The following is a 9936-nucleotide window of genomic DNA, read 5'->3' on the forward strand; positions in this document are numbered from 1 at the left end:
TGAGATGGGCACAGTCAGATGTTTTAGTTCTGGGATCTGGGCATTGAGGGGAGAGCTGTGGATGGCAGCCTGGAAGGCAGGGATGGTCCAGAGTGTATGACTGAAAACCTGGACAAAAGGGGAGCTCTGGACCCAGGTGTGCCTCAGGCTGGACTCCCCAGGCCTGGTCCTGCCCAGGGTAGGGTGTTCCCCACCGTGATTAGCAGGCAGGAAGATGGGCTGTGACCAGACATGCCATTGGGGTGAACACAACACAGTGGTCTTTGATCTGCTCTGGCCAAGCCCAGTTCTTGAAAGGGATAAAACTCAAGGTGAGTCCCAGCGAGCCAGACTTCGAAGGCTCTCCACTCTCGACGTTGTCTTGCTCCACTGCCCTTTGACACCAGCTTCCACCATGACCCAACGATCCTCGGTGACCATCAAGTCTGGGGGCACGCGGAACTTCAGTGCCTCCTCGGCTAGCCTTCTTCCTGGCTGCCGCCCTGGTTTCAGCTCCGTCTCCGTGTCCCAGAGCGGGAAGAGTTTTGGAAGCGGCATAGGGGGTGGTTTTGGGACAAGAAGCCTACACAGCTTTGGGGGTAACAAGAGAATCTCCATTGGTGGGGGCTACCGCTCCAGCCGAGCCAGCTTTGGAGGTGCTGCCTGTGGTCTAGGTGTCAGTGGCATGGGGTACAGAGCTGGGGGAGCCTATGGCGGGTATGGATTTGGAGGCGGGATGGCCCCTGGAGCTGGAGGCATCCACGAAGTCACTGTCAACCAGAGCCTCCTTACACCTCTGCACCTGGAGATTGATCCGTCTCTCCAGCGGGTTCGAAAGGAAGAGAAGGAGCAGATCAAGACCCTCAACAACAAGTTCGCCTCCTTCATAGACAAGGTGAGGGGCAAGCGGGTCCCCGCTGCTAAGAAACAGCCTTTTGGAATCTTTGCTTTCTGGGCTCTCCTGAGGTCACCTTTGGCTTTCCAGGACACATGCGCCCAGACCCTAGGCCGTCTGCTGATGGGGTAGCAGAAAAATGCCCATCTCCACCCAGCCTGAGAGCTCTCAGGCCCACAATAAAGACACTGCTACTCTGGCAGTCAGGGATCGTGGGCTCAGCTGCAGTTTGGAGGGAAGGTGGTAAAGAAACAAAGGCTGTGTTGCATGGAAGTGCGTTGGGTATTTCCCTGTTGATGCACCTTGGATAACCTGGGTATGGGAAGCCTGTGGGCAGTGAGATGGGGTGTGTAGCTGTAGCCTCGGTCCTGATGGCTGTGTGACTTGTTTCCTAGAGACCCTAACCGTTCAGGGAAAGAGGCCTGTGGGACCCGATGCCACTGTGTGCCTCTGCTGGCAAAGAGCCTTGTCACAGCCCTTGGCCCCTCAGGCTACATACATCCCTGGGATGCAGAGGCATGTGGAGCTGAGAGGCATAGGGCTCAGGCTATGGTTTAGGATGCTGAGAGGAGAGTCACCCCTCTTCTCAAGCCCCAGGTGGGTGGAACAGAGGGACTGTCAGGTCCCATTGTGGCTCCTGTACAAATGCCTCCTCATGGGGAGCAGATCACTGAGTGGATAGACCCAACCAAAGACGCTGCTCGGACACCAGTTCTTACGGGTTGTCACCTTGTCATTTCAGTGACCTGTGTCACTGGCCTGGGTTTTCCCAGCAGGAGCATGATTTCCAGGAACCTGGCTGAGAAGAGGAGATCCTGGGCTTCGCCTTCTCCTGGTTTATTCAGAGGGGATTGGGGGGCAGTGGGTGGATTGGGTAGGACTTGGAGCCTGAGCACTCTCTCTCCCATGGTGGGAGTGGCAAGGGAAAGGCACATTTGTTAAAGAATCCGTGGGGACACTGCTGTCTCTGAAGGCATGGAGGTGTCCCCTCATTCTTGGAAGCTAAGTGACATTCCAGTCCCTCCCAGTGGAAGGACTTCAAGTTGAGGAAAAGCTACGCAAAATTTCCAGAATCAGGATCAGATGAGAAGCTAAGTCAAGAAACCAAGTAATAGCTTAAGACTGCAAGGGACTTAGGAGCAACTCCAGGGAGCTGACTGCTCAGGGTCATGTGACTAGTGAGAGACACGGCTGGGACTGCGCCCAGACCCCCTCAATACAATTCCAGAGTGACCTATACTAACATTTCCAGGATGACAAACAACTGGTTCTAAGTTCCGGATCCTGAAAAAAATTCCCCCAGACAGGAGATGGACAGATAGAATTCTGTGCCATAGCCCTCCCACCCGATAATAGAAATTGGTTTGGGATCAGTTAGTTTTGGTGTTCCTTTCCTAAGTTACCACACACCACCATGACTGTTATATTCAGATGGTTTCCAGCCCCTCTGGACCTATCATTTGCCTCCCAAGCCCCCCTGTGCCAACAGACTTGACTCTTCGCATCCAAGACTCATTGCAGCTCAGGGAGAAGGCAGAAACCACCACCTGAGTTCTGAGGTCGTGAAGGGCCCCTCACTATTGGGGGTTCTACATCACAGAACATGTGACAGGCTGGAGGAGGAAGCCTTCACAATATCTTACCTTTGGCCGGGACAGGTGCGGTTCCTAGAGCAGCAGAACAAAGTCTTGGAGACCAAATGGAGCCTCCTCCAAGAGCACAAAACAACCAGGACCAATCTGGAGCCCATGTTCGAGGCCTACATCACCAACCTGAAGCGTCAGCTCGAGTGTCTGGGAGGGGAGCGGGGCAGGCTGGAGACGGAGCTGAAGAACATGCAGGACGTGGTGGAGGACTTCAAGAATAAGTGAGTGGATCCTTTGTCGATCTGACCCAGAGCCCTGGGGCCAGGGGAGGTCAGGCTAAAGGAGGGGCTGCTCTTTTCTCCACAACACCCCGTCTAACGGGAATGGGACATACACTTGGGGCACAAGATGAAAAGAGGCTTTCAGCTCAGAATATGTCCATATGAGTCTCAAGGCTTGTCCATACGTAATAACCTCCACAGACAGAGAATGCAGGCTCTGAGATGTCTGCTCACTCACCCAAGATTATGCTAAAAGCAACTCGTGAGTTAAGAGTTAAAGCCAGAGACTCCACCTCTCTGTTTATTCAACTAAGTATTCACTGATACGGTTCCTGTCTTCACCCCAGCCCTGCCTAGAAGGGTGAGGGATTAGAGAAGAAAAAGATTCTCCCAGGACCACATGCAGCTTTCCAGACACAGTTAATAATTCTCAAAGCCCAGCTGGCTTCTTCGGGGAGGACAGGATGTCTGGATGCTGAGGCAACCCGAGTGGGCAGAGGGGAGGGACACTGCAATAGGAGGGGAGCTCTCTTCCCAAAGGACGGCTGGCAGAGAGTACCGTAGCATGCAGCATGCGGCGGGTACCAGAGGCAGTACAGCCAAGTTGAAGAATAAGAAATCTGGGGTGGCTGATCCTATTAGCCTGAAGACTCCACCTTCATGATATAGTTCAGTGTGGTTGAAATATGGGGAGTGGGGAGATGGCAGGATAGCAAGAGCCAGGCTAGAGGCCAGGGGCTGCAGGTCAGGAAGGAGAAGGAGGAGGAAGAGGAGTCAGGGTCAGGGAAGGAGCACCCTTCTTTAGAGATCCAGGCTGTGTGTACACACACCACACAAAGAGGCATGATACCATTTTCCCACCTTCAGTATGAGTTCTCTTCTGGCAGAAGTAGGGATGTTTGGTTTAGGACTCCGGGCCACACCACATGTGCATGAGGGAGCCACACCACAACAGAATGCTCTCCAAGTGTGCCCACCCACCATACCCCTGAGCTGGAGAATATGCAGGAGGGCTTCAAGAAACAGGCCAGACAGAGTGAGTCCAACCTCAGTCTCAAGCCCTCTCTCCAACACCCGCCCTCCTCGGCCTTTTCCACAGGTACGAAGAGGAAATCCACAGACGCACAGCCGCAGAGAATGAGTTTGTGGTGCTCAAAAAGGTAAGCTCAGAGGCGCTTTCACCCGTGGCGGGTTCCTTTGGGGGGTTGGGGGCAGAACTTTTACTGAAGCCTGTGGTTATCCTGGAGGCGTGTCTGACTTTAAGCGTGAGGTCACTGAGGGCTGGGGAGGTTCAGTTTGTTGTACAGGGGTAGTGAGGAGCAGGTCAGGATCCAGGACTCCCATGTTCCAGCTTTGTGAATCCTGGTACTAGCCCCTTCTCCTTGCACGGGGCATTGTAGGAGGAGGGAAGCCAGCTGGGCCCGGTCCTCAGCTCAGAACCCAGAACACAAAACCCATCTTTACGTGAAGCTGTGGGAGGTTTAGGCAGTGCAAGTCTAAAGGTCTGGCTGTCCTGCTTTGAGAATGGCAGAGAGAAGAAAACAAAAACAAAAACAAAAAACCTCCAAGGATTACACTGAAGAAAGAATGGAGCTGCAGCTCAGAGAAGGGAAGGGAGACCTAGTGGGTAGAGGCGTGAGGATGAGAGGCCATGCAGTCTTTGGAGAGAGGCTTGAAGAGCTCATAGGCAATAGGAGCCTATATGACACAGGACAGAGCATCCTCACCTTGGAAGGGGCACAGGAGACCCTTGCGTATGGTACTAGCTGATGAGAAACAGACAGGCACTCCTGAAGGTCATACAATGTGGACCACCCATCCCTCCAGTGCCACTAAATAGCATTCAGGAAAGACGTGTGCTCCCTGGGTAGCTGAAACTGTCTCACTAGCTTCTGAAGCAATTTCCAGAGGCTGCTAAGCAACCCAGGAAGAGGAGGACCCAGAATGAACTCATGTTCTGTGCCTAGGATGTGGACGCGGCCTACATGAACAAGGTGGAGCTAGAGGCCAAGGTGGATGCTCTGATGGACGAGATCAACTTCCTGAGAGCTTTCTATGAGGCGGTGAGACTCCAGTACCCTGTCTGGAGAGCTGGCGGCTGGGAGCACTGGGGATGAGGAGGCACACAAGTTGCCATCTCTTTTCCGGCCTCCTCTCTGCCCCCCCCCCCAACCATCTGTGGATCGTGATTCTTGGATCACATCCTGATCTTTGAAGGGGGATAAAAGGGAGGTTCCTGGGGGTAGCAAGAAGTTTCCAAGGGGAGGAAAAAACCGAAATCTTGGCCAACTAGAATAATTAGAATAGGTGTGTTCCGTTGAACGGACAGAATATCGGCATGTCACCAAATTCAAGGGATTCCTGCAGAACTGTCTGAGCGCTAAGGCTCACTTAGCCCCGCCCTGCCCAGCCCCGCCCAGCCCCACTCCACCCAGTCTAGCCTCGCCCTGCCCTTCAGCCCCGCCCCGCCACACTGCTGTTCTTAGAGCACAACAAATCAGTGCAATTATACCAATCAGCCTCAGTCGCCCAGCCCGCTGGTGCTTTCTATCCAGTTATGGCAATCGCCTGCCTCTCCAGGAGACATGCTTTCTTGGAGCACCGGGGTTCTCTACTCTGGAAAGCAGGGACAACACCACAGACATAATCAAGACCCTGCTTTTTGGACTTTTCTCTGGTGCCCCTTGTGCTTCTAGCTAATCTTCATGCTCCATCCCTAAAGAGAAGAGCACAGGACAGTCGGGGGGAAGGATGGGACTGAGCGGTGCCTGGTCCCTTCTGACTCAGGTTTCTTGTTCAAGGTGCAGTCTCGGTTGGGTGTGAAGGGCTGGGTTCTTTAGAAAGTGAGACGTCACAGTGCTGACAGTCTGGGCTTCCTGGACAATGCTTTTCTGGGGCATCCTAGCTAGAGTTTCCTGTAGCTGTTCTCAGGTATAGATGTGCAGGTGCTGAAGCTTCAGTAGTCTTCCAAGTACCCTCCAGCCCTTCAGAGCTGAGAGGGGAGCAGCACTCCACTGCACACGAACCTCCATGCCAGAGCCTGTCCCAGGGGATCATTATCTCCAAAGCACATTATGCACTCACACACGTATCTGCACACATACACAGAAACGGTACACAGGAGCACATGCGTGAATGTTCTGTCTCATCTCTCCTCTTTGGGCTCAATTACAGGAGCTGGCTCAGCTTCAGGCTCAAATCTCTGAGACCTCTGTGGTCCTCTCCATGGACAACAACCGCAGCCTGGATCTGGACAGCATCATCGCTGAGGTCAAGGCCCAGTACGAGGACATTGCCAACCGCAGCCGGGCTGAGGCTGAGTCCTGGTACCAGACCAAGGTGAGGTGCCAAGACCTATCCAATTACCTGGGCACAGCGACTAAAAGTTTCATAGGATGAGAGCCAAGGGCCAAATCTACCAGGAGCAAGGGGAACAGTCAGATATAGACAGAAACTCCAAGTCTCCTTCCGGGACAGATGACATATACCTCCAAAGCTTTACATCAGAGAAACAGGCATATGTGGTCACCCTGCCAACAAGAGGGGACAGGGTTAAGACCAACGCCCAAAGACTTCAAGAAGAGGACAGGGAATGCAGAGAGAGCTGGAGCCAGCTAGAACCAAGGCTCTGGGCACAAAAACTTGATATAGATCACAGAATGAGATTTCCCAAGTTGGAGTAGATACTCTGAGCTAGGAGTCATGGAGACAGTATGCTCTGGTGTCGTAAAAATTTATGTGAAGGAAGATTCCCTATCACAAAGCATCTCCACGTGTATGATGCTGATCTGGGAGGGTCAGATGTATGGAGTAGAAGAAAGGGACGAAAGGCCAGGAGCAGGGAAAGGAGGGGAAGAGTCACAGGTCTCTGCTGCTGGCTGATGTGTGTGGATATGGAAAAGCAAGCTCAGAGCAAGACATGGTGTCAACAGATTTAGTGGCCAGTGTAAGACAATCCAGCACACTTCAGGCAGTACACCAAAAGTCTAGAGGGTTCAGGGGAGACACAGCCCTCACCCCTTGCTCCTCAGTATCCCTGGTGGCTGCACACATCCCTCACCCAAAGTCCTTTCTTCCTCCCAGTATGAGGAGCTGCAGCGGTCTGCTGGCCAACGTGGGGATGACCTCCGTACTACTAAGATGGAAATCTCTGAGCTGAACCGGGCCATGCAGAGGCTGCGTTCTGAGATTGATAACCTGAAGAAGCAGGTAGGACTGATGTCTCCAAGGCCATCCCATTCATGCCCCTGCATCAGGGAAGACTTGGATCCGGGCTTTCTTAATCAGGGTTACTGTTGCTGTGATGAAGCACCATGACCAAAGCAATGTGGGGAAAATCAGCTTCCATATCAAAGTTCATTATCAAAGAAAGTGAGGACAGGAACCCAGGCAGGGCAGGAACCTGATGCTGGGGCCATGGAGGACTTCTGCTTACTGCTTGCTCAACCTGCTTTCTCATAGAACCCAGCACCACCAGACCAGGGATGGCACCACCTATAATGGGTTGGACCCTTCCCCATCAATCACTAATTAAGAAAATCCCCTACAGCCCAATTTATGGAGGCATTCTCTCAATTGAGGTGCCTTCCTTTCAGATAAGTCTGCCTTGTGTCAAGTTGATATCAAGGTATCCAGTCAGTGCAAATGGAAATCTCTCAAATGAGGGCCTCTCAGCACTAGGGATGTACACTAGGTCAGGCCTTTTGTCAGTCTTGTCTTGGTTTATGTGCTCACCTACTGACCAGAGAAAGGCACTCTCTCATCCAGATAACTCTACATTACCCTCGGGGACTGAGAACAATCGTATTTTCCAAACACAATACTCTGGCTGCCGTTGCATTAGCATGTCCCAGGGAAGTTAATCTAACCCACACGCGATCCATGAGCAGTATCACGGACTCCTCCTTTCTCCCTCGAGCAGTGTGCCACGCTCCAGGCTTCCATTGCCGATGCCGAACAGCGTGGGGAGCTGGCCCTCAAAGATGCTAAGAGCAAGCTGGCCGAGCTGGAGGACGCTCTGCAGAAGGCCAAGCAGGACATGGCCCGGCAGCTTCGCGAGTACCAGGAGCTGATGAATGTCAAGCTGGCCCTGGACATCGAGATCGCCACCTACCGCAAGCTGCTGGAGGGCGAGGAGTGCAGGTGGGCCCCCATCATGGCCCAGACAGATGCTATCAGAACAGGAGAGTAGGCTACAGAGGCCACGTGAGCTACTTACTACAGTGTCCTTACACAGAAAGGCCGAGGTCAGATGCCAGTGCTGCCCACTGTCCCTTCAGGGACGTCCTCCTCCAGGTGCTCTGGGCCTGGGCCAGGGTCGAAGCTGTGAGGCAAAGGTAGCCACAGTCTCCTGGAAGGCCCTAAGCAGGGGCATTGTGACTTGGGCCTTATGACACTCACAAGTGCCATTGGCATGGATCTCGGGGACAGTAACTCACCCAGCCATGTCTTACCCTTTACTCCATTCTGCCTCGATGGCACGGGGTCTCCATCTCTGTCCCTTTCTGCATCTTGATTTGATTCCTCCTCTAGGTTGCCCCTTCTGTGTTTTTGTTCTGTGTTTTCTACAGCTCAAGAGATAAATGCCAAGCTTGTTAAACACGGGGCTTGGCGTGCAGCCAAGTGTGCTCAGCACCAATGACTTCATATGCAAGGGACCCAGAACTCTAAGCCCTCAGCAATGACGTACCTTCTCTTTCCTTCTGCCGCAGGCTCACTGGAGAAGGTGTCGGTGCTGTGAATATCTGTGAGTAAATGTCTTGGGAAGACAGAAGAGCGGAGATGGGGGAGAGGCAAATTAGAGTCCCTAGCATCCCTGAGATTTGAGAATGAATAACCAGAGTGATGTCATTAAGCCCCTCTCTTTTTTTCAGTTTCCTTCCCCACTAGTGTCAAGAGCACTGGGCATTCCCTGTTTCTGAGGTCTTTTTCTTATTCTGGTGAAGTGTCCCCAGATGCTGCAGGGGACCTCTTCACCCTGGGTGGTTGTGATGTAGTCACATGTCCAGCCTAGCCTCAGACAGGACTCCTCGTACAGCCAGGGCCCCCAACCCTCAGCTACTCTGGCATAAATATGAAGTTGCTTACAGCCCTGTACCACGTGCATAACTGCTCACAGAGAACTGAGGCAAATTGTCCGAGCAAATGAAACAGACATCTCAACATGGCCTGGGCATCCATGGGGAGACCGGAAGGGGTGATCTCTTGGTGTCTTCGGTGGTACGGCAGCACTGAATCTCAGCAATGAGAGCCCCTCAGACTCTGCTGGGTCAGAGAACACCAGGGAAGCCAGAGTCTGTGGTCCTAGAGAAAGAATCAGGAGAAGCCTCACAGAAGGAACAGACTCCCAGAGGGAGGGCTGGCCACTGCTTCAGTATTTGACGGGCTGGGACCCTGTCCCAGCACAGAACTGAGCTCACTGTTGCTCAAGTATTTGAACAGACTCTACTATATCTACTAACGAAGCCGAGGAGATTCCAATCACTGGCAGGGAGATCTAGGCTGCCACTGGGTCTGTCCTGGTATGAGAGTCCAAAATCCCCAGGCAAACTTGAGCCTTACATTTTATCCCATGTAGAGCCCCAGTAAGGGGCAATGCAGTCTCAGGCAGAGGTGATCTTGTTCACGCTGCTTGATCTCTGCACACCTCCATCTTTTCATCTGTTAACTGGGGGTCCCTGCCATAATGATATTACTTTGGGGGGACCAGTACATCACAGCTGTGCAAGCTTTGAACGTCACAGAGCCTCTTGTGGATGTTCATACCCAGGCAGGTGGTGACAGTGACCTGAAGTCAGGCTCACCCTACCTCCTCCTATTTCAGGAGGCAGCTGTCTGTCCTAGCTTCCCTGGGGAAAGAGCTGCCTAGAGCAAAGCACTGTGCAGGAGAGGCATCCGGGAGAGGATCGCGGGAGGGATGTCTGGCAGCTGCCGATGACATCTGTGCCTTCTTCTTTCAGCTGTGGTCTCTTCCTCCGGGGGCACCGGCTACAGTGGAGGTGGTGGCCTATGCATGAGCGGCGGTGGCTACAGTGGGAGTGGCTACAGTGGGAGTGGCTACAGTGGGAGTGGCCTCTGCTCTGTTGGAGGCAGCGGAGGTTTTAGCTCCACCAGCGGTCGCAGTGTGAGCGGCAGCAGCTCAAGCATGCGAATTGTCTCCAAGACATCATCCACCAAGAAGAGTTACAGGAGCTAA

General features: G+C 53.1%; 1 protein-coding gene across 1 annotated transcript; it reads left to right on the forward strand.

Annotated features, from left to right (window-relative positions):
- Nucleotides 1-394: 394 nt before the first annotated feature.
- LOC308438248 (keratin, type II cytoskeletal 75-like) lies at nucleotides 395-9936 on the forward strand (the record flags this gene model as incomplete). The annotated part of the gene is made up of 9 exons (XM_080939590.1): nucleotides 395-874; nucleotides 2533-2741; nucleotides 3841-3901; nucleotides 4709-4804; nucleotides 5916-6080; nucleotides 6825-6950; nucleotides 7663-7883; nucleotides 8453-8487; nucleotides 9701-9936. 9 exons carry the CDS (start codon nucleotides 395-397, stop codon nucleotides 9934-9936), a joined length of 1629 nt encoding a protein of 542 aa, XP_080795716.1.

Source organism: Micromys minutus (assembly GCF_963924665.1).
Source record: "Micromys minutus genome assembly, chromosome: 27".
Lineage (NCBI taxonomy): Eukaryota > Metazoa > Chordata > Mammalia > Rodentia > Muridae > Micromys > Micromys minutus.